This window comes from Physella acuta, unplaced genomic scaffold, assembly GCF_028476545.2.
Source record: "Physella acuta isolate Inbredline_101_S28 unplaced genomic scaffold, ASM2847654v3 ptg000592l, whole genome shotgun sequence".
NCBI lineage: Eukaryota > Metazoa > Mollusca > Gastropoda > Physidae > Physella > Physella acuta.
Window position 1 is genome coordinate 91604 of NW_026732111.1, and position 26245 is coordinate 117848.

The following is a 26245-nucleotide window of genomic DNA, read 5'->3' on the forward strand; positions in this document are numbered from 1 at the left end:
ATTAAAGCAATGATGGTTAGACAACACAAATTTACGGTTTGGCTTTTATTTTTGAACATCTTTTTCAGCTTGAAGGGGGTTGAGCGAAATTTCCTAAAAGAAAAAAAAAGAGGGGCGGGGGTATTAATAATTGTAAAAACAATTACTAGTAAAATACACCACCATTTGCACATTTATGGATGTTGAGGGGTTAAGGAAAGGAACTCTGTTTACATGTGCGATTGATGGCTAGGCTCTGCTGCTTATCGTGTTGTGCTGAGTGAGGTGTTGCCTAAAGATATCTGATACTGGTCTACATGTAAACAATACAATCAAATGCTAAGCCCTAAATAATCTACAACACTACCATACAAAACACTGAGGCTGTCTAACACAATTTTGATGTTGATTTAAGAAGAAAGTTTTACAATCATTAAAAGGTAATCCACTAGGTGAATGTAGCGTGGCTCCCACTTCTGCTTGAGAAGCTTTAAGTAGAGTTTGTCTTATTTCTTTGTTAACACATATTACAGATGAGATAAAGACAAATATGTTGCAGATTTTACAAAATCTTGTTATCTCCATTTAACACACTAACTCTTATCTGATTATCTCCCGTCTCAATTAACGTTACAATAATCAGATATAATCCATTATCTTGTGTCGACACGTTTTCCTGTTGTTTAATTACACTGGTGCCCGTGATGTTGAAAGAATCGATCCAGCAGTTTCTGTTCTGTCTTTATTAATCAGTGTTTCTTCCAGACTTTTTTTCTCCGGGGGGGGGGGGGGGGGGCACTTGAAATTTTCGGGTGGGGGGGGGCGGTAGACTTTCTTCGTGGGGGGGGGGGGGCAGACACTGTTAAAAGTATATATTTTCTATATAGATTATATACATTTCATTTCGTTCGGGGGGGGGGGGGGGGTTGGGGGGCGGTAGAATTTTTTCGGGGGGGCGGGGGCTTTGTGACCCACTCCTCTCTCCAACATCTCGCGACCCCTCTGATCTTTTATCTCGTGTCTGTTCACCCAACCTAAATTAAATTATTTACTATGCGCTGACGATTTTTTATTGTTTATACAAGTGAGTGAGTGTATGATGTACTACCAAAACTAGGGTAAAGGTACATACACATACACGATTAGCTTGCACGAACTTACACCATCACACATTCGTTATAACTGATAAAATCACATCATGTGTAATATTGATGATAACACGATTAACAAGTTTTATATGTTTATTGAGAAGATAAATAGCAGGATAATAAGCCAAAGAACGATACAGTACAAAGTGCACATAAATAGAGATATCACTACATGGTAAGGGTAATTTGTGTTATTGACTTGACTCTTTGTTCATTGAAGCGGAGCGACATTTTGTTACTACTGGAACTAGTTTGTCTGAAACAAGAGCAAACCAACTAAAAACTTTGTTTTATTCTTCAGTCAAAAGTGAGTTTACATTTTAAAATAATGTTAAATCCGATTTTTACACGACATCAAAATTTCCACCAACTTAATGTTTACAAAGCTAGACAACTGTCAAATCACAAAGACTACAAATGTGAGTTAATGGCAATTAAATTCTATGAAATAATTGTTTATAAATAATGTTTAAATAATTCACGTCTGAAACTTTTTAAGGATAGTGTATAAGAATTTTTTGGTTACGACGCCGTGAAAAAGACATTGTTTTTATTAAAAAACATAATTAAAATCTTAATTTACGTTCTAGTTTTTACGATCTAACTTACTCTATTTTATTCAGATGCGTCCTAGAATTCAAGTAAAATATGTTACAGAACACATGAACTATTTAAAAGAAAATATACACGTCATTAAACCTGTGGTTGAAGCTTTACAAATTGTAAGTGGCAAGTGGTATTTGTCTATTGTGTTGTTGTTAAACATAAAGTATATTATTTAAAACCTACAAACGTTAAAGAAAACAATGTTCTTAAACAACATACCAACACACATTGTTAACGCTAGATGTTAATGTTTAATGTCATAAGGCAGTACAAAACAGTAAGACTTGGTTAAAAGATAACAGTGACAACAAATCTGTGACATACTGTGATCTTTGTCAAGAACTTGAATCAGCAACCACAGCCATGTTGGATGTAGCGGAACATATTTTAAGTAAATATTTTAAAATACAAGTGTCTGATATTTTGTTTAATACTCTGGTGTATCAATTAATTATCAATAACTGAATAGAAAATAAAAATAAAATAATAGCAGGAAAGCTTCGAAAATTATGGAGTGTGTCAATATTATTTAATATTTATAAATTTCATTTTATCAAATACCCTTGACATTGCAGTAAATGTAGCTTAAAATTTTATTGAAAAAAAAAGTTAAAAGTATTCATACTTAAGAAGAAAACATAGTTGATTAAAATTTTAGAGATTATTGTTGATTTTTGTTTTTAAGACGAAAATAAAGACACTGTAGGTACTGAAGGAAGGTCATTTTCATCTCAGTCTACACCACAAACTACAGCAACAGAAAAACGTGACAGTAGTGAATCAACAGATCATAATCTTAAAGAACTTCATCAATTACCAGGTATGCACATATAATTTTTTTAAAGTTATCATTAAACCAATAATGGAACAGTGAAATATTTTAATTTTTTTTTTCTAAAAAGAAATGTAGAATCTGATTTACAAACAGTATTACTTCTCCGATTGACTTAAAATTGTATTGCCTTAGATATATTATGTCGCCTTGAGCAGATAAAGACAGCTGTATCTTCTCTACAAGATGAAAATGTCAAGTCTACAGATGACATATCAGAAATAAAACAATGGAGAGACAACTTTGTAACAAAACAGAGTGACATGGGGGTAAACATTGAACAACTGACTAAAAAACAAAAGCAGAATTTTAAAAACATCAGAAAACAAATGAATGAACGAGATAACAAAGTAAAGAAGCTAAACAAAAAATTTGAAAGCTTAAAAGAAAAAGAATCCAAGTCAAACAAACCACTAGAGAAACTGTCTTTAGATATGAAAGAAAATGAAAACAACTTACACAATAAATATTTAAAGTCTTTGGAAATACTGTGTTTACAATAAAACATTATTCCTTGAACTGTAACTAAAATAAAATTCTAAACCCCAATCCACCAGACGAGGACAACATGGATGTCAACAAACCAACGCCATCTTTACCACAGCCTGACACACAGACAACAGCAACATTTCTAACAGTAGAATCACCAAGACAACTCAAGACACAAGTTCAACATACAGCTGGTATGTCTTAGTTTTGTTTGGTATAACAAGTTAAGTAGCTGCATTGTAAGCCGTATACCATGTTAAAGCTTGTACGATTTGATACTGTTTAATTTTAAAAAAAGAAAATTACTTCAATTTTGTTGTGTTTTCTTTTTTAAAGAACCTATTTTTCAATATTTAATTCCTTTAAAATCATAAACTGTATATGTGCGACTATTTTCAGTTGAAGAACATCCTGACCTAGAGCGTAGACTCGCCTATATTGAAACAACACTATCTTCACTACAAGACACACAACACAAGTCTACAGATGACATATCAGAAATAAAACTATGGAGAGACAACTTTGTAACAGAACAGAGTGACATGGGGGTAAACATTGAACAACTGACTAAAAAACAAATGCAGAATTTTAAAAACCTTAGAAAACAAATGAGTGAACAAGATAACAAAGTAAAAGAGCTGAACAAAGAAATTGAAAGTTTAAAAGAAAAAGAATCAAAGTCAAACAAAACACTAGAGAAACTGTCTCAAGATATACAAGAATATAAAAACAACGTACACAAATTAAATAAAGAGATGCAAGATTACACAGACAAAATAGACAGTTTAACAGAAGAAATTAAAAGACATTCAGATCAGATGGTTGCCCTACAAGAAGAGAGTTATAAAATCAAGCTCAATACATTAACACAATTAGAAAAGGTAAATTGCTAATAATATGTGTACACAATTTTACACAAACTGGCCAGATAACTTATTTCACATTTTATAACCAGGTTAAATTAAAACACAAGTTATTAACTTTATGAACAGTTATACTTTTAATATTATTACTAGTTTTAATAAACATGTTTATGTTAGTTATAATGTGCAATAGAAATAATCAAAATTAAAATGCTTTTATACAATCTTCTGTTCTTTAGTACAGTTTAATGATCAAGCTTCTGCAACAGAGATTGATGCCCATTGACAAACTGATTCAAATATTTAACGAGAACTTGGAAGTCAAGGGAAGGAAGAATAACAAAGGTATATATCAAGTAATTTTATTGAAATTTAAATTGTGATGTTATTAATCCGGCATTAAATATTATCACTCTGTTAATAGACAAGTTACTAACGTATGCTTTTTTAAAATAAACAATACATTTAGGTTTATAAAATAACATATTTTCTGTTATAACAAGTTGCCATACCCAGTTAAAATCTTTTTAGCTGGAAAGTATTGAAGATACTGTTTCCAAATTGTCCAAAGATTTGAATCTTATAGATACGTTTGCCATACAAATCTGATTTTTGAAACCAAATCATACAGCCATAACGTGATGTTCGTTAGCCAGAATGACCATAACGTGATAAAGAATGAAACATTTTACTCACCCATAGTGCAGTGGCGGAACTGGAAAAAAAGGGCCACCCCGCAAACACATTTTTAGCCCCCCCCCCAATATATATATATATATATATATATATATATATATATATATATATATATATATATATATATATATATATATATATATATATATATATATATATATATATATATATATATATATATATATATATATACAACCACAAAATACGAACATAGGTAATGCTGGCCTGTTCGGGATTTGAAAAAAATCAATTTAAAGAAAATTTCAACTTCATGTCATTTGTGTAAGTGCATTAGTGTGTTGTGTGAAAATCAGTTTTAATTAATTTTTATAGAAGCCTCTATGTAATCAAGTCGGTCAAAATAATATAAAACATGCCCCCCCCCCCCCCGCATTGCGCGGTCTGGCGGCACTGTAGTTCCGCCCCTGCCATAATGCCATTCTCTAGACCCGTGGGTTGCAAAAAAAGGAAAAATGGGATAGAGTAAATGGTTTAATATGGAAACGTGTAGCGTAAAGTTGAGAAAGAGTAGTGTAATGACGTCACGTTGATTAGCTGAATTTACCACAACCTATATATTCGTGAAATTAAACATGTTCATCATACATATATATGTTTTCCAATCAACAGAGTCACGTGTATGTAACAGATATGCTTGTCATGTACAGCTTGATGAGCCTACACCTGTCAGTGATAAATCAATTATTTCAACATTTAGGGAGGTACGTGAATATAACGGTCAACATTTTAATCGAAGAACAGGAAAATTTGTATCACCACATGATGGTTTATATCTTGTCTGTGTCACTCTACATAAATGGGAAAATAAAAAGATTAGAGTTGGTGTGATGGCTGGAGGCAGGTGGTGTAACTCTATAGAAGTGAAATCTGCCGACACTAGCGCTGTTGGGTCAGTGGTTGTTGACATGAAGAAAGGTCAAGAAATGTACCTTGAAGTGTTTCTCGCTGGTCAAGGCGCAGCTTTATCCTGCCTCAGTAGTTTTACTATCGTAAGTTTATAGAAGTACAACACCAAACATAGTGGATGGTAAATTATCAAAACAATAAAACATATAACCACCATGTTAAACACATGCTAACAACTTTATATGTGTAGACTACATGTCTACAAACAGTTGCATGATTTATATGTTGTTTTTTAAGTCATCATTTTCTTTCAATAGATTTAATGTGATCACTAATTATGTGTTCTACGTAACCACAATGATTGTAAATCAATAACGTTATAGAATATAAGATAACTCTGTTTTGTATGTACTGTCTCAATCACTGTATTTGGGCGTTATGTGTACCGACAATACCATTTAATTTAATTACGTCATGGTTTGTTAAAAATAAAAAATATTTAGTTTTGCTATCGTTTATTGTCTGCCGGTAGTAGTTTTACTATGGATCATTTATAGAAGTATCACAGGAAACATGGAAATTAGAAGTACAATGATCCACCCTTTTTACATACATTTAGTACAATGCAATCTAACCTTAGAAATTTGACACAATTGACTTTAAACAATTCAATGTTGATAGTCGTCATGTATGTAATGGTAATGAATATATGATTTCAAAAGAGGTTTCAGTGTAGTGCTGTACCTGTAGACTTAGTGCCGGCGCTACCTAGAAGGCGAACTAGGCCATCGCCTAATGTGCTATTCATAGGGGCGCAAACATGTTAAATCGCCATTATTAGTGTACCTAATAATTTATTACTTGCTTACATTATATAACTATACACAAAGTTGTAGCGATCTGTTTCGGTGCCCAGGACTGACTATCAATTTTTTGCCCCCTTTTCAAGTTAGACCTATATATACAAATTCACTTTGTTTAAATGCTCCCCCACCTCCCTTATTTGGCAAGGTTGGTGCGCTTTTTACCAAACACATTGCCTTTATATGTTGGTGTCCAACAATTGATGTATAAAACAATTAAATAAACCTGTAATGCCAAGTCGCAATCGACATATTTCGACTCTATGTAATTCAGTAATGAGGTCTTTATATAATAACTTATACGTTTGGTCGCCCCAAACGCCCTCCCTTAACCCCGCCTCTGGTAATATGATATTTGATCTACATCTTTTAATTTCGAACATATCAGACGATTATCTAATTTTAATGTTAATTATTAATCGCCCAGTTGCATGACGCGACGTTCTAAAACACGTGCAATTGTGATTTTTAATAGGGCTTGCATAAAGTCTAGTGTTCACTAATAATGTGTGCAACTTGATGTCACTGAGTTCATATCTCTAACGCTATAGACTATAAGATTTCTTTTTTCATATATATATATATATATATATATATATATATATATATATATATATATATATATGTATAGATATACACGTATATTATACTTCTCTATAATTATGTGAACACCCGGTGTATGGTCTAATCATCTAGTTTAATTTTCGTATGTTTATTGTGTTAAAAATAAACGTATATCTGGAACTACATGATTATGGACTATTTAAAAAAAACAACTAATGTTAAAATAAATTCACTGAACAACCGTTAACATTTTTATTGTTAGGTTAGGTTTGCCTCAAATTGCCTGTCGTCCCTCCTGGGACATAGACCGCTGATAAAAACGTTGATGTGTTTCTGTCCTGGGCTAGTCTCTCCAACTGTCCCCAGGTGTATCCAATTTTCTTTGTATCTTCTTCCAGGTCACATCTCAATGTCTTTCTTCGTCTGCCTCTCCTCCTCCTGTCATTCCAGATGAGGGCCTGTCTTGTTATGCTGGATACAGGCTTCCTGAGTTTATCGCAAATCTAATTTCATTTTCTCTGGAGGATCTCTACTTCAACTTTTATTGTGTATTAAACAAATTAATTTGTTAAGAATTTTTTATTGTGATCACTACTACCTTAAATTTGAGGGAAAAAAATCTCCGTATTAGGATGCTCATTTTCTAAATTCAGTAACATTGTGTCTGTAATATATATATATATATATATATATATATATATATATATATATATATATATATATATATATATATATATATATATATATACATATAAATATAGATATGAATATGTATATAGTCATGAATATGTATTTGAATGTAGTTGTATGGATAAAGGGTTAAGGTGGGTAAGTAGTACCCCTAAGGAAAAATACTAATTGAAAAAAACCTTTAAGTCAGAAACTGTTTATTTTTGTTTTCAGGCAATCGTTATTGTAAATTGGACCCAAAAACATGATTTGAGTGCGTAATTATCAAAGACAAAGGCAGGATAATTAAGATAAAAAAAATTACAAAACGGTACTTCTTACCCGCATATGAACCTGAATAGTACCACTAGAGAGGCAAAGAAGTACCAAAGGATGCAAAACCATGAAATATAATTGTATAACCTTTCTAATCGCAAAATGTCTAGTTCTACGAAAAAAGTTGCCGAGTTAACCCTTTTTTCGTCCCGTGTCTTAAAACCCCGTGGCCAGGCAGACCAATAAATATGTCTGAGGCACCTTACCCCACATAGACTGTCCGTACATAAAACTACGGTATTAAAATGAACGACACTAGAAGCACTAATCGTTCCGGTTATGTCTGCGCACACAAAAACATTTTTTGTTATTTTTATCATTTGTATTTTACGACGAAAATAATATTTGAAAATTTCAACAATCGTCACTCTACCAAGATCTATGTCCACACCTAGCTACGTCTGAAAAATGTGTCTACCTACGGGAAGGACTTGCATACCAAGAACTATCGGCGATGATTCATGAACACATGTCATTCAAAAATAAAATTAATCTTGTTTTTATATTCGTTGTCTTCATTTTCGTTTAGATTCTGTTTTGTGTACTTTAGCACAGGGAATGAGGGTTTAATTGAAAGAGTTGAGACATCTTTGCCAACAATTATTTAAGTTGTATGTAGCTAGTTATTCTCTTTTTTTCGGCGCGCTGAAATGTTGCTTAACTGTATAAGATCATTTCTTTATTATGACCCTAAACAACTTCTCTGCATGACCGAGATGCTTTTCGATACCTCGGTTTCTTGCAAAAGCATATTGATTATATAGAAAATGTATGTGTTTAAAACTTATAAAGCTTTACTAAGTTAAATGCAAATGAAGAAAAAAAAAAGCCAATTTCTGATTCACGTTTGTAATCCTCAAAATTTACAATACAAAACTTATTTTATTAATGAAATCGAGTGGATTTGTCGTCACCATAGAACATTAAAAACAAAGCACGCATATCATCTACAGCACTGCACAGTTGAAGACAGCTTAACATTACATCACACATTGACAATACTCAATAAATCGGGAGTGATCTCCCCTAAACTATCTCGAATATCCTAATTTATAAAAGCCCAATGTGCGCACATCTCTCTCTCTCTCTCTCTCTTTCTCTGTCCGCAAAAAATTTTCGCCGGACATCACGTCAGAATCGGCAGCGATATATCGAGAATTTTTTACGGACTTTTGTTGAAAATAATATGTTAGATGTTTTAAATGTATAACCACAATTTTATTTAAAGAAGAAAAATAAAAATTTAAGGCGTATTCGAATGTAGAGAAACAGTATTATTTATGCAACCGGAAAAGCATTAATATATGTGAAAAAGAACGCATAAAACTGTGACGTCACTATTGCTTATACATTAACTATTGACGTCATCTGCCTAAATAGCGAAGATGTTAGTGTACATTAAACTACGCAGGTGGTGCGGGTTCGAGACACACCAAGTCAACTTGGTTAATGTATTTATTTTTATTATGCTCGGGCTAAACTTAAAAAAAAATTCTTTTAGGAATCTAGATCTAGATCTAGATTGTCGGGTGTCCGATAGGGCACTTCCCGGCGCCGCAGGCGCTTCAAATTTGGCAGGATCTTGCCTTGGGGCGACAGAACACGGGGGCCGGTTGGCCGAAAAGTCTACGATGAGGGGGTCAAAACTGACCTCGACTGACCGGTACCTTATATGAGCTATAAATCGAAAAAAAATGTCCACGGATTAAACCTCTTCATAACTCTTGAGGTCGTAGACCGACCCTCGGGCGAATTAATTAAGCATGCAAATTCTCAATGTTTTCGAAAGCCTAAGCGAAGCTGGGCAGCATGCCTAGTTCTTATATAACTTGGAATATAGACATGATTTTTAATTACTTAAACTTTTAAAAATAGAAAAGAATCTCATAGAAAAAAGAAATGCGCACCAAGCGAACGACAAAACAACATGTGCATAATAGTCCGCTATATTATTAGTACTTTATAAGTTTACATGCGTTTTTTTTAGAAATCGGAAATAGCGTAAATTAGTATTTCCGACCAACGGAAATTACTCAAAATTCGACAGAAGGTAGAGAATTAGATCTTTTACTTACACTTGAAACGTCATTTATCTATCTGAAATAGTACTCAAGTTATTGGCTTTTGAAAAATTCAAAGTAGAAAAAGTATCACTTCCGGTTATCGGAAATCGCTCAAAAGTTGATACGGATCTACGATTTTGATAAAATACTTATATATGAAATTTCATCAACATAGCTGTAACGGTACTCAAGTGATTGTGTTTACACACAGACAGAAAGACACACACACACACAGACAGAAACACAGACATACGGACACGATTGCAAAATTATGTTTTTCCGTGTCAGTGAGGTGTAAAACGTCGAGATTTGTAAACATCTCGATTTTTTTTTTTGCACGATTACAAGACTTTCTATACTTCGTATATACGAGAAAGTAAAAACTGACTTACCGCTACTCTTTTACGATCGATTTAGCTATTGCTTGGTGTCAGAACATATATTTATCATCTATAATAATTTAAACACGTTCTCTATCGGTCAGGTCAAGCAAAATTGGGGTGGTACGAGTTGCTAACCGGTACGGGTTACCCACATTTACCCTACATATGTATGTAAGCAAACTGCCTAACCATTGTCTAAGCTACATTATAATTCTATACCCCAATGCGTGTGATGCATACATTTGAATACATGTAAACAAAATTAACTACACTGCGTACAACCTTATTATAAATGTAGGAAGGGTACACCTGTTTAAAACCTTAGAACAATTTGAACATACAGACCTATAGTAATTTGCGGGATGTATTGTGTGTGTGTGTGTGTGTGTGTGTGTGGTGATCGATACCTGTGTTTGATTAGGGATAAGTAATGGTTGATTCAGTCAGATGGGTTAGGAATTAGCTAAGAAAGTAGGCCTAGTTGTTACATTTGACTAAACTCAGCTTTGCTTCAGTTTGTTTTCATTTCGTTCTGTTTTTTTGGAGACATTTTCTATACGAAAACAAAAACGATAGCTTACATGATTTTACACAACAAACAGTATTATCTTTCTTGACGGTTAAGAAGATGATTCACGTTAAAATTGACAGCTCACAATAAAGTCAAATAGCTCAGCTGAAGTGAAATAAAATCTACTGCCAAATGTTTACAATCATTGAAGTAACTCTGTCCTGTCTTCTTTAGTGTGCGCAACACATGGGTCTAATTGAACCTTCCTGTAAATAAAAATCATGTTTGTCTGTTTTATTTAAATATGGGTTGTAAAAATATTGAAATAATCTGTTCTCGAGGCTATTATTGGTAAATATTACGCAATACCCGGATTCTTTGGGGATGGTCCTGGACTGATGAATTATAAAATGAACTAAAACGATTACCAGAAAACAAAAACTCTTCGTGGATTTGAATCTAATGTCTAGGGTAAAAACAAATACGAAGACCTTCTGCAACTAATAAATCTTTTAATCAATCTAAAACATTCTAAAAAGCTAACAAGCCTAAATAATAAAATACTATGCAAAACAAATAGAAATATACAATAATGAAAAACCCAACTTACAATATCTGGAATAACACATTGAACCTACTAACACTAGATAAGGTACCTAAGTAATCAACACAACCTACACGTTATTAAAATGAGACACAGAAAAGTAATAAATACACTGGACTTGGAGATAATTACTGCTTAATCTAGAAAATTCAACATGGCGTCTTGGCTCTCTCTCTCTCTCTTTCTGTCTAGTGGGCTCCGTGTGCTAGGAAAATTCCTCCTTTACATACTACTCTGAAATTATGGGATGTTGACACCAATGTTAAGGACCATTGGGGGATGGAGCCAAAACACGAGTCACACGAACTTAGTTGTGAATACTATCACATGAGTCTGGTGGACCATTTCTTTGGCTTGAACAACAGATAGCTTAAGGCCATTTAATATATTAATAAAATTAACAATAAATAAAAAGAAGACCTAAGTAGGTCACAAGGCGATATGTTCATTTTAATTTTAAAATTTATGCTATAACAAAGACAAACAAATTAAACAAAACAATGTCTAATGTGTCCATAACTTCAAACATCACGTCATTATCACCGAGTTCAGGTAAGGGAGCTCATTATTACTTACACTAAAGTCACATGTTCGGTCCTTTGACTCATTAGCTGGAGACAACAACAAATCTCGCAGAAAAAAAATATACATGAAACAACTGCTGTCTTGTACTTTGTTCTTCAATGTACACATGCTATGGAAGAAAATGAAAAAAAAAAAGAAATTTAGACACAGTTTTAGCGTCCCATAGAGCGCACGTCATGTTGACACGTAATACTAAATTTCACAATTTAGATCACTGCTGTATTACGTATGTGGAATTATGCAAATTAATTATGACAAGACTAGATCGACTCATTACCTCAAAGAGTGTAAAGAAAGGTGAAGATAATTAACTACAGACTAACACAATGTTCTTCTTACAATAGTTCAGCTTGTGATGTATTTTTTTTAACAATTACATATGACCATTTTTTCTATTTGTTCTTTATCTATATCAGCGTGAAGAACCATTAAAACCTTTATTTCTATTTGTTCTATATCAGGGGTCTCCAAACTTTTCAGTCCGAGGGCCGCATTAACTATCAAATTTCAGTTCGGGGGCCAGTTCCTTTCAGGCATGTCTTTTATTTGTCTGGGCAAAGTTTCTCAGCCATCATCAGCAAACGTTTTTCTGTGGACAAAAAGATCTCCGCGGGCCGGATGAGAGGACATCGCGGGCCGCATCCGGCCCACGGGCCGTGGTTTGGAGACCCCTGTTCTATATCTCTAACAGTGTTTAGAACCAGTGTTATCTGCCCAAACGTGTCTGTGTGAGCTAAACCAAATCGTGTGTGTGATGTTTTTTACTCCCAAATTCACTCGTATGTTTGAACAAATGTACACACACACACACAAACACACTGGAACACATACGTACACACACGTCATTTTGTGTTGTGTGTTATATAGTGTAATATAACTTTTGTTTCGTAACCGATAACATAAAATGCATTTTGCAACATTTTTTAGATATATTCAACACAAAGTTTCTTATTTATTATGGAATATGGCACTCTAAACCAGAAGTATAATGAAAAACATACACAATTTAGTGATATAAGAGCATTAATAATACAATATGTATCACTAATATAACATTTATGTTTATATTTGTAGAAAGAATGTTAAACAACAGGAATTTTTTAACGTGAAAACTATCATTTTACACATAGTCATAAAATTATATCTCAACTACGCTATGATCAAACTTCGATGTGTCGTGTTCAGTCTGATGAGGTAAGATACATGTCCTCTATTGTGAAGTGAGGTACATGCCATCTATTGTCTGAAGTGTGGTAAGGTACATATGATCTATTGTTAGGTACATGAGGTAAATAAAGTATAACACAATATAAAACAGTTTTAACATAATCTTACGCAAGCTATATGTGAACAATTGTAAAAGCATTTAAAATATATCAGGATATGCAAATATTGCTTAACGTATTTTGCGTTAAAACAGTAATTCTTGAATTGGAAAAAAAAAACAAATGAAAACATGTTTACAAGGAAACTTATCGAGATATTACAGACACTGTATTTTATTATATTGGTTACTTCCCCTGGTTTTTTTACATCTATACTATACAGTGTTCTAAAAATAAACATGATAAATGAATGCGTCTACATAAAACAATCATTAACTAGATGTTACAAATGTGTATTTTACCAACTTTCTCTGGACGATTTTAAACTCAGTTATACTGGTACAGTCTCTAATGCTTTAGACATGATCCAGTTTAGGCAGACATAAGTGTAATTCGTTGATTATTGTATCGACATAAATAACGCAAGATTAACAAGGACTCAGACTACGCTGTAGAAATGAAAGTTTACATTTTAAGTCCTTAAACAGAACTTGGATGATGGTTGCATTTTGAACATGGTGGTTACATTTTTTATTTTATGGAGAATGTATCATACACCATGTTTCGTGTTGTACTTCTATAAACTAACGATAGTAAAACTACTGTAGTAGGATAACTTTGCGTCTTTGTCTGCGAGAATTACATACAAGTAAAGTTCTTGACCTTTCTTCATGTCAACAACCACTGACCCAGCAGCGCTAGTGTCGGCATATTTCACTTCTACAGACATACACCACATCCCTCCAGCCCACACAGCAACTCTAATCCGTTTGTATTCATGTTCATGTAGAGTGACACTGACAAGATATAAACCATCATCTGGTGATACAAATGTCCCAGTTGTTTGATCAAAGTGATGGCCGTTAAATTCACGAATGTCTCTAAACGTTGATATCTTTGAATCAATGACTGCATGTGTATTACTTGCCAGCTGTGCATGACAAACATATCCCTTGTATACCGGTGTGTCTGTTGGATAGAAAATTATTTATGGCTCAATTTTTCAGTTTCTACACATTGTATACCACGCTTGAAATGTTTATTTTTATTAATGTAAAATAAACAATTTCCTTGATAAAATATTCAACACATTAGCCAACCTAAAAACATAGTTTTTGTGTCAAAGTTGGTATTTTGAAGTGCACAATACTGACACTAATTTAACGTACCACTCTAAGTATTTAAAACAATACAATGTATTTATCTTGTATTTAATTCATGACGCTGAAAACAACCTCACATTGTTTTATTTGTTACAAATTACCGTATATATGAATAAAGTGGAATTGATCTGCTTTAAAAAATTTCTTGTATATTCTTATCTAACATTAAGGGGGATGGCAATGCCATTACAATCAGGCTATGTTTTAATACTTACTTTTTAAAAAAAGAAAAATAATTGAAAACTACTGGAACGGAAAATAATATGTGTACAATAGAACGGGACATTAGTATTTAGAAACTTTGATTAATGACTAAAATATTGATTTAAGATAAAATTAATTCAAATTTTATTTCATATTGTATGATCCTTGAGTCTCGACCTACATGACAAGTTTAAAATAAATCGGTCTGGTGGAAGTGATATATGTTGATACATCGGAATTAGCGTATAGTATTACTTCCGTGTCAGGAAACACTCAAAAGAATCAAGAAAATAAGATCTTATATCTAGGTATAAAACTCCACATAACTAAAACGGTACTTTCTCTATTGTATTTTAAAGAACAAAAATAATGTACCCATTACGGCTAACTGAGACAAATAAAATCAGCAATCTAAGAATATTTTTAAAAATATATTATGAAATTTCGAGAACCCGGCTGAAACAGTACATTTGTTATTGTGTTCAAATGGTAATGAAAAATTACTTCAAGGTAAACGTCGTTCAAAATTTTAAAGAAATAAAGGCAAACAATGTAATACTTGTACGTGAAATTTCGTCAAAAAGCTTTTAAAGTGTAAACGGAATGACACATTAATGAAATTCGTTAACCAAATGAAAACGGTACTTAAGCTATCTTGTTCATAGACAAATACGGACCAATTTGCAAAATCAAGTTGTTCCGTTCCGGAAGGATGTAAAACTTAACATTTGTTAAAACAAACACCTGACGGAAACCCACGGGTCTAGAGACTGGCACTATGGGTGAGTAAAATGTTCCATTCTTTATCACGTTATGGTCTGTCTGGCTAACGAACATCACGTTATGGTCTGTCTGGCTATCGAACATCACGTTATGGTCTGTCTGGCTAACGAACATCACGTTATGGTCTGTCTGGCTATCGAACATCACGTTATGGTCTGTCTGGCTAACGAACATCACATTATGGTCATTCTGGCTAACGAACATCACGTTATGGTCTGGCTAACGAACATCACGTTATGGTCTGTCTCGCTACGAACATCGCGTTGTGGCCTGTCTGGCTAGCGAACATCACGTTATGGTCTGGCTAACGAACATCACGTTATGGTCTGTCTGGCTAACGAACATCACGTTATGATCTGTCTGGCTAACGAACATCACGTTAAGATTTGCCTGGCTTACGAACATCATCTTATGATCTGTCTGGCTAAAGAACATCACGTTATGGTCTGTCTGGCTATCGAACGAGTATATTGGTGTAGAGAAAAAGAAAATATTGAAAAGGGGTAAACAACAGTAAGAAACTAATAATCGATTTGTTAGCGTTAAGTAACCTAATCATCTATATAATGTATTAGTTGTAAAAATGTGTAGAATTATCATTTAATTATCACTGTTAAAATTCGTTTAAAAAATAGTCCTTTAAAAAAAACTTACCAGTTTGATTGAAATCGTTGGATAACTTGTAAACAATATTTTCAATATTTCTCAGCTAAATTAGATTGTAAACAAAAAGTTAAGTGTAAATTAAAGTGTAAAGAAATCAAATACAATAATCACTTCGAAAAATATGCAATGGTTCCATTCATTTTAGTTTGATATAACAACTCGTAAGAATTTAACATGATTTAATGCATATGTTTTTAAGAATATAAATTTAAGTTGCAAGCGATTTACGTAAACATAGGATAGGATCTACAATGGGGGGACGGGGGCAGGCCGTTTAGAGGCCCTAGTCCTGCTAAAACACAATGTTATTCTTTTTATGAATAATGTTTTTCGTGCAGATTGATTGTGGTTTTGTAAAAAACAAACTTGTCTACTTTAGCAGAGATCGTTCTGCAGTAACTAACACATAGAGTTGAGTACAATCATAATGTTAAAATCTACATGTGCTGCAGATTAAAATATATAGACGGACTTTTACACTACTACCGTGACTTAGTGTCCTAGTAATAGGGGTCTAATAGGGGTACTAGTAAATATAGTTTTGTACAAATGAAATTAAAAATCAATTGCCTTACACAATAATCGGCAAACAAAAAGTGTTATGCAAATATTTTTAAAACATGAATATTTCAAACCTGAAATGAGTTGGAACATAATGTTATCTACTTTTTATTTTCTCGGGATGGGTATAATTTGCAATTAAATAGGGTTAAATTAATCATGACATAGATTAATTAATGCCAAAGCAGGTTTTTAAGATAGGAACCTAACTTTTTTTGGAGTGGGACCTTTTTTTTTCTAGTTCCGCCACTGCGTAAACGTGTATTACTTAACAGAGCGTAATGATCGATGAAGATTTTCAATGATGCAATTACTTTATTTATTAAAAACCATTACACAGGGTGCATACCTTCTTTATTTTTTCTTCTCTAGTATCCAAGTTTTGGTTAAAGATTTGAATCAGTTTGTCCATGGGCATCAATCGTTGTTGTACAAGCTTGTACACAACAGTGTGCTTAAGAGTTGAAGATTGTAATAGAAATATAAAATTACGTGACTATTTTTATTGCATTTTATACCATAATAATAAACCTTTACATAAGTAATACAACCAAACGTATTACTGTTGGAAAGTTCAGTCAACTAATTTTAAATTTAAATTTGAAGTAAACTAACTATAGAATAGGTATAATCTTGTGTTAAAATAATTAAAAATTTAAAAGTTTACTTTTGATCGCAGCTTCTCAAAGTTGGTTGATACATTGACTATGATTTTATTGTTATCTTCTTGTAAAGAAACAATCTCATCAGAATGTCTTTTAATTTCTTAAGTTATACTGTCTGTTTTATCTGAATGATCTTGAATCTCTTTATTTATTTTGAGCAAGATGTTTTCATATTCCTTCATATCTAGGGACAGTTTCTCTAGTGTTTTGTTTGACTTGGTTTCTGTTTCTTTTAAACTTTCAATTTCTTTGTTCAGCTCCTTTACTTTGTTATCTTGTTCACTCATTTGTTTTCTAAGATTTTTAAAATCTTGATTTTGTTTTTTAGTCATTTGTTCAATTTTCAACCTCATATCGCTCTGTTCTGTTACAAAGTTGTCTCTCCATTGTTTTATTTCTGATATGTCTTCTGTAGATTTGTCATTATCATCATGCACAAACGATAAGGCTGTCTCTATCAATTCAAGTCTACTGAAGTCTTGTAGAGAAGAAATGGCTGTCTCTATTAACTTAAGTCGACTCAATATTTCTAAATCAGAATAAAGTTAATGGAAGTATAATTTTTATTTTTTACTTCCTCGTACAGAGTTATAGAGGAAGTATTGTAATCGTACTGAATAATTAAAACATATTTTGACAGTTTTGTCGTTTAACACATCATTATTTTATGAAATGCTGAACATAAAGGACACATTGTAATCCTCTAACTAAAAAAATAGATATTTGACTAGTTCGACATTTTTCATCTTTACGGAAACGAAAATCATGATTTTGCTAATGTGTCCGTGTTTCTGTGAATCAATAAATAGAAAAAAAAAAACAAGAAAACCGTTTCAGGTATGTTTACGAAATCTATAATAAAAACGGCCGGGTAGTGTGTTAGTCAGTCAGTCAGTCACTCCGTTCGTCATCGCTATAAATTTTTGAACCATGAAAGTAAATATCACATGCCGTGATTTTACATGCATCTCACTGTCGTATTACAATTGTTGGTCTATTTATGTAACGTTTTTTTTATCTTCAGCAAACTTTTTTGGCTCGATTGCATAAATAAACAAAATAACGTCAAAAAAGTATTAAATACATGCACATCAATGTCAAATAATATTTTTGCTTATATGCCTAGAAAAAATGGAGGCATGTTAATATAGTAGATTTGAAAAAAAATGTCATTGTCAATTTTCTAAGAAGTAAAAAATATTAATTAACTAGATGTGTAATTATTTTTTTTTAATTAATCAATATTTCGTTTATAATGTACTAATATTCCTATCAATAATGCACGTTCTGTAGGACTATACGTTCATTTTTTGCGCAGTTATTTTTTTATAATATTGTATTTATTTAAAAAAAGGTATTGATAGAAAATAATTAAAAAACATTTCAGATTGCACTGACAGGTCCATCCGTTTACTGCGACATAAGAGTGTACGATAAACTTAAATAAAGATAACTTCTACTTTTAAAAAAAAATAATAATCAATGTTTCTTTGAAGAAATTATATTGTATCTCGAAAAATTTATATTTTTTACATTTATTTTAATTTACAAAAACAATTGTTCGAACCGATTTGTTGTTGATTTTGTATTTCCGATTCACATTTGCCAGGTGTTTCTGTTGCTGTAGTTTGCTGTGTAGACAATGATAAGAATGGTGTCCCTTCCTTGGCATCTACTTGTTCTTTATTCTTGTCTGTTTGAAAGGAAACAAGATCATATTGTTTGATTACAAACTTAATTCCGCAAATAATCTCAGTTTCTACCTACTTTAAACTTGAAATTTTTATTTGGTTTTATACCACAATATAATATCCGAGCTGTCATTCCTAATAATAAATAAACCGGGAGTGATCTCCCCTAAACTTTCTCGAATATTCTTATATAAAATAACAGGGGATGGGAACTCGGGCTATAGACATGATTTTTAATCCATTTTAAATACTTAAAGTTTTAAAAATAGAATAAAATCTCGTAGACAAATTAATTGCACACCAAGTGAACGCGAAATAAAAAAGCGCATAATAGTGCGCAATATTATTATTACTTTTAAAATTTACATTAGTTTTTTGAGAAATCGGAAGTAGCGTAAAGTACTACTTCCAGTCAACGGAAATGACTCAAAATTTAATAGAAGGTAGAGAATTAGATCTTTTACTTACGTATGAAATTTCATTTATCTATCTGAAATAGTACTCAAGTTATAGGCTTTTGAAAAATTCAAAGTAGGAAAAGTACCACTTCCGGTTATCGGAAATCGCTCAAAAGTTGATACGGATCTACGATTTTGATTAAATACTTATATATGAAATTTCATCAACCTAGCTGTAACGGTACTCAAGTTATCGTGTTTACACACGGACACACACACACACACACACACACACACACACACAGACACACAGACATACGGACAAGATTGCAAAATTATGTTTTTCCGTATCAGTGAGATGCAAAACGTCGAGATTTGCAAAAATCTCGATTTTTTTTTTTTGCACGATTACAAGACTTTCTCTATACTTCGTATATACGAGAAAGTAAAAAGGAACAGTGTGGCCTAGAGAGTGCTTGGCTGCTAACCAAAAGTCTCGAGTTCAAATCTAGATGTAATGTTGCTTCGACTCTAAGTAGCCTAATCTTGGTGCCATAATACATAAATCTAAATACATTTAGTAACCCACTGTTAATTAAAGTTTACTTATAATGTGTGACGCTGCATCCAACATAGCCGTGGTCGCTGATTCAAGTTCCTGGCATATCTCTATGTAGGGGACAGACGGGGTGTCATTTTTATCTTGTATCCACGCTTTACTTTTCTCTACGACCTGGTAATGTTAAATGGGTTAAAGTAGAAATAAACTGAGTATGATAGAACATGCATGTATAAGATAGAGTTTTTGGTGATTTAAAAAAAATGAATAACAAAAGATCACGAATTATTTCATACACGTTTCATAATTTCAAGGGCAGGTTCCATATCTCGTATCTGTTCCTCCAAATATGCTACATGTTCTCCAACAAGCTTGATTTGAATTCTAGGAGCCATCTAAACAAAGAAATGACGTCCATGTTTTTTTAAAACGTGCCTTTTAACATAGTCTAAAGGGTGCCTACTATTTAATAATTATCATTAAAAAAGTTTTTAAAAACCCACGTTTTCTGATTGAACTAAAAAGTAGAAAATAAATACTATACATCACAATAATGCTAGCGATCACTCTACTATAAGCGATGAAAAACGTGGGGCGCCGAAGTAAAAGTTTTTTATCTGTCATTGTTAATATAAGATGTAAAAGTTATATTACTATTGATTTGATAATACTATGTACTTTTATTAGGGAGGTTGTAGAGAGTCAACAGTATTAGAAACTGTAAGAAAATCACGGCGCCCCACGTTTTTCGTCGCTTATATTAGAGTGATCGCTTGCATTATTGTGATGTATAGTAATTATTTTCTACTTTTTAGTTCAATCAGAAAACGTGGGTTTTTTAAAACTTTTTTAATGATAATTATTTTCTACTTTTTAGTCTTGGACTGTTTTTTTTTTCATTAAAATTTTGCTATCGATTTTATCTTTTCGCATTCACTTTTTTTTGGTTAAACGAAGATAACTAGTAAAAAACACGTGCCTTGAACCCGTGTCGAGTGGGTTAGCAATCGTGTGCCCAACCACTCGACCATATCGTCTCCCCCATACTGGCCAGCAGTTGTTACGTTCCGGTTGTTTGGACACAAACACCGCGTGACTACTACTCAGTAAGCGAAAAGAGGGAGAGTACCGAACCTTGTTTTCATCACATTACAATTACTGGGTTATGTCCCCTTTTCCCACGTTTTTTTTACAAATATATAGGGGGTCTAAAATGATCAATAACATGTTTCCATGGATCAATTTAGTAATAATAACAATTGAATATTCTATTGTCACCGGAAACAAAGCTTCCCTGAAAATTTCAGCGCGCTTGCTAACTGGGAAGTGCCCGGAATTTCGATCGCAAGATTTGATTGGAAAACCAAACAAACAGACGCGAAAGCAAGTTAAAGAAAACGTGGGCAAAACTAGTCTGCCATGTCTTCATATTTCATCCGCAACTGTAATATTATTGGCTACATGGACACATGTAGACGGTGGACACATGTAGACGGTGGACACATGTAGACGGTGGGTAGACGGTGGACACATGTAGACGGTGGACACATGTAGACGGTGGACACATGTAGACGGTGGACACATGTAGACGGTGGGTAGACAGTGGACACATGTAGACGGTGGACACATGTAGACGGTGGACACATGTAGACGGTGGACACATGTAGACAGTGGGTAGACGGTGGACACATGTAGACGGTGGACACATGTAGACGGTGGACACATGTAGACGGTGGACACATTTAGACGGTGGACACATGTAGACGGTGGACACATGTAGACGGTGGACACATTTAGACGGTGGACACATGTAGACGGTGGACACATGTAGACGGTGGGTAGACGGTGGACACATGTAGGCGGTGGACACATGTAGACGGTGGACACATGTAGACGGTGGACACATGTAGACGGTGGGTAGACGGTGGACACATGTAGACGGTGGACACATGTAGACGGTGGACACATGTAGACGGTGGACACATGTAGACGGTGGACACATGTAGACGGTGGACACATGTAGACGATGGACACATGTAGACAGTGAGTAGACGGTGGACACATGTAGACGGTGGACACATGTAGACGGTGGACACATGTAGACGGTGGACACATGTAGACGGTGGACACATGTAGACGGTGGACACATGTAGACGGTGGACACATTTAGACGGTGGACACATGTAGACGGTGGACACATGTAGACGGTGGACACATGTAGACGGTGGACACATGTAGACGGTGGACACATGTAGACGGTGGACACATGTAGACGTTGGAAACATGTAGACGATGGACACATGTAGACAGTGAGTAGACGGTAGACACATGTAGACGGTGGACACATGTAGACGGTGGACACATGTAGACGGTGGACACATGTAGACGGTGGACACATTTAGACGGTGGACACATGTAGACGGTGGACACATGTAGACGATGGACACATGTAGACAGTGGGTAGACGGTGGACACATGTAGACGGTGGACACATGTAGACGGTGGACACATGTAGACGGTGGGTAGACGGTGGACACATGTAGACGGTGGACACATGTAGACGGTGGACACATGTAGACGGTGGACACATGTAGACGGTGGACACATTTAGACGGTGGACACATGTAGACGGTGGACACATGTAGACAGTGGGTAGACGGTGGACACATGTAGACGGTGGACACATGTAGACGGTGGACACATGTAGACGGTGGGTAGACGGTGGACACATGTAGACGGTGGACACATGTAGACGGTGGACACATGTAGACGGTGGACACATGTAGACGGTGGACACATTTAGACGGTGGACACATGTAGACGGTGGACACATGTAGACGTTGGACACATGTAGACGATGGACACATGTAGACAGTGGGTAGACGGTGGACACATGTAGACGGTGGACACATGTAGACGGTGGACACATTTAGAAGGTGGACACATGTAGACGGTGGACACATGTAGACGATGGACACATGTAGACAGTGGGTAGACGGTGGACACATGTAGACGGTTGACACATGTAGACGGTGGGTAGATTGTGGACACATGTAGACGGTGGACACATGTAGACGGTGGACACATGTAGACGGTGGACACATGTAGACGATGGACACATGTAGACAGTGGGTAGACGGTGGACACATGTAGACGGTTGACACATGTAGACGGTGGGTAGATTGTGGACACATGTAGACGGTGGACACATGTAGACGGTGGACACATGTAGACGGTGGACACATGTAGACGATGGACACATGTAGACAGTGGGTAGACGGTGGACACATGTAGACGGTGGACACATGTAGACGGTGGACACATGTAGAAGGTGGACACATGTAGACGGTGGACACATGTAGACGGTGGACACATGTAGACGGTGGACACATGTAGACGGTGGACACATGTAGACGGTGGACACATGTAGACGGTGGACACATGTAGACGGTGGACACATGTAGACGGTGGACACATGTAGACGGTGGACACATGTAGACAATGGACACATGTAGACAGTGGGTAGACGGTGGACACATGTAGACGGTGGACACATGTAGACGGTGGACACATGTAGAGTGTTGACACATGTAGACGGTGGACACATGTAGACGGTGGACACATGTAGACGGTGGACACATGTAGACGGTGGACACATGAAGTCGGTGGACACATGTAGACGGTGGACACATGTAGACGGTGGACACATGTAGACGGTGGACACATGTAGACGATGGACACATGTAGAAAGTGGGTAGACGGTGGACACATGTAGACGGTGGACACATATAGACGGTGGACGTCACATGTAGACGGTGGACACATGTAGACGGTGGACACATGTAGACGGTGGACACATGTAGATGGTGGACACATGTAGACGGTGGACACATGTAGACGGTGGACACATGTAGACGATGGACACATGTAAACAGTGGGTAGACGGTGGACACATTTAGACGGTGGACACATGTAGACGGTGGACACATGTAGACGGTGGACACATGTAGACGGTGGGTAGACGGTGGACGTCACATGTAGACGGTGGACACATGTAGACGGTGGACACATGTAGACGGTGGACACATTTAGACGGTGGACACGTGTAGACGGTGGACACATGTAGACGGTGGACACATGTAGATGGTGGACACATGTAGACGGTGGACACATGTAGACGGTGGGTAGACGGTGGACGTCACATGTAGACGGTGGACACATGTAGACGGTGGACACATGTAGACGATGGGTAGACGGTGGACACATGTAGACGGTGGACACATGTAGACGGTGGACACATGTAGACGGTGGACACATGTAGACGGTGGACACATGTAGACGGTGGACACATGTAGACGGTGGGTAGACGGTGGGTAGACGGTGGGTAGACGGTGGACACATGTAGATGGTGGACACATGTAGACGGTGGACACATGTAGACGGTGGGTAGACGGTGGGTAGACGGTGGGTAGACGGTGGGTAGACGGTGGACACATGTAGATGGTGGACACATGTAGACGGTGGGTAGACGGTGGGTAGACGGTGGGTAGACGGTGGACACATGTAGATGGTGGACACATGTAGATGGTGGACACATGTAGACGGTGGGTAGACGGTGGACACATGTAGACGGTGGGTAGACGGTGGGTAGACGGTGGGTAGACGGTGGACACATGTAGATGGTGGACACATGTAGATGGTGGACACATGTAGACGGTGGGTAGACGGTGGACACATGTAGATGGTGGACACATGTAGACGGTGGGTAGACGGTGGGTAGACGGTGGGTAGACGGTGGACACATGTAGATGGTGGACACATGTAGATGGTGGACACATGTAGACGGTGGGTAGACGGTGGGTAGACGGTGGGTAGACGGTGGACACATGTAGATGGTGGACACATGTAGACGGTGGACACATGTAGACGGTGGACACATGTATTATTTATATAGAAAATGTATACTTTCAACAGTGTCGGCGCCCCACCGAAGAAAGTCACCCGCCCCCCCCCCCCGAAAATTTCATGTCCCCCCCCCCCCCCCCCCCCACGGAGAAAAAAAGTCTGGAAGAAACACTGAATTCATACATAACACCCATCCCTGAAGACCTACATTCCTAACAATCAAACTATTAATCTAATTTTATTTTTTTACTTCTACAATCAGAAACAAAATTTCTACATTTCAGACATGGATAATATGCCTGCAGTTATAATAAACGACACTGTCCTTTGCTACCGGAAATAAAAATAGTGTAAGGATGTCTGGGTTTGTGGATCGAATAACCTCTACAGTGTTACACAATTAATTATGACACAAGTTATGTATTGTTACCTACGTTAATTTTACCTCAGTACTTTAAGTTTGTCCGTTTCATGGCATTAAATTGTTAGTTTCGTTTGACCAGACTACTGTGACGCCGATCGAAACTGAAACAAATTAACGGGAAATCCCGATATTACCTCTTTTTACACGTAACACATTTGTTTAGAAAATAAACGTTACATTGATATAAACTCTTTGAAACATATTACCAAACTTTTATATATACATATTTTAAATTGTAAGTATGATTTGAAATGTGATTTTTAATTAAGAAACAGATCTTTGAGCTAAAGAAAATTTAATTCACAAAAATGTGCAATGCTATATCTCAATTTATATGTCACTGACCTATCAGAAAACTAAAATGTACACACTAACCTACACCTAGGTAATTTACAGACCAATGTTCAACATGTAGGTCACTTACAAAACCACTACATGTAGGTCAATAACACACTAAAATAAAACAAGTAGGTCACTAACACACCAATCAACAACATGTAGACTACTAACACACCAAACCACAACATGTAGGTCACTAACACACCTAACGACAACATGTAGGTCACTAACAAACGAACACTTAAATTGTAGGTCACTGACAACATACACTGCAGTTGTGTCAATAGCTCAACATTACACACCAGGTGGGTTACTAACGCACAAACACACTGCAGCTGTGTCAATACCTCTACAGCACACAACAGCTAAGACACAAGCACATCAACACACCAAGTGGGACTTTGTATGTATATTTCCATATTCTCCTTGTCGGTGTGTTTGATGAAATGTTTCTTCAAGTTTCACTACATTATTTGTAATTCTGTATGTATGTTTGGTTTTTAT

The 26245-nt window shown here is 35.5% G+C and overlaps 3 protein-coding genes across 6 annotated transcripts in view; 2 read left to right on the forward strand and 1 right to left on the reverse strand.

Annotated features, from left to right (window-relative positions):
• Positions 1 to 26245, forward strand: part of LOC131947307 (chromosome partition protein Smc-like) — a 66253-nt gene that overhangs the window by 36160 nt on the left and 3848 nt on the right. The window lies entirely within an intron of this gene.
• LOC131947308 (serine/threonine-protein kinase MRCK alpha) lies at positions 1297 to 8236 on the forward strand. 2 transcript variants are annotated; one of them, XM_059308499.1, is made up of 9 exons: positions 1297 to 1434; positions 1751 to 1849; positions 1998 to 2124; positions 2419 to 2553; positions 3123 to 3248; positions 3454 to 3935; positions 4157 to 4262; positions 5244 to 5335; positions 7811 to 8236. In XM_059308499.1, the coding sequence occupies exons 2-9, from the start codon at positions 1751 to 1753 to the stop codon at positions 7856 to 7858; spliced, it is 1215 nt and encodes a 404-aa protein (XP_059164482.1). In that variant the 5' UTR covers positions 1297 to 1434; the 3' UTR covers positions 7859 to 8236. The 2 variants fall into 2 exon arrangements, with proteins under 2 accessions (XP_059164482.1, XP_059164481.1); XM_059308498.1 differs by lacking the exon at positions 7811 to 8236 and having other exon boundaries at positions 5244 to 5924.
• Positions 13031 to 26216, reverse strand: LOC131947319 (uncharacterized). Of its 3 annotated transcripts, none has more exons than XM_059308514.1 (9): positions 26089 to 26216; positions 25424 to 25503; positions 20370 to 20468; positions 20121 to 20247; positions 18993 to 19118; positions 17428 to 17954; positions 17110 to 17214; positions 16188 to 16242; positions 13031 to 14352 (listed from the first exon to the last, which is right to left on the reverse strand). In XM_059308514.1, the coding sequence occupies exons 3-6, from the start codon at positions 20466 to 20468 to the stop codon at positions 17527 to 17529; spliced, it is 780 nt and encodes a 259-aa protein (XP_059164497.1). In that variant the 5' UTR covers positions 25424 to 25503; positions 26089 to 26216; the 3' UTR covers positions 13031 to 14352; positions 16188 to 16242; positions 17110 to 17214; positions 17428 to 17526. The 3 variants fall into 3 exon arrangements, 2 of the variants coding, with proteins under 2 accessions (XP_059164497.1, XP_059164498.1); XM_059308515.1 differs by lacking the exon at positions 26089 to 26216 and adding an exon at positions 25947 to 25998; XR_009387858.1 differs by lacking the exons at positions 20370 to 20468; positions 26089 to 26216 and having other exon boundaries at positions 25413 to 25490.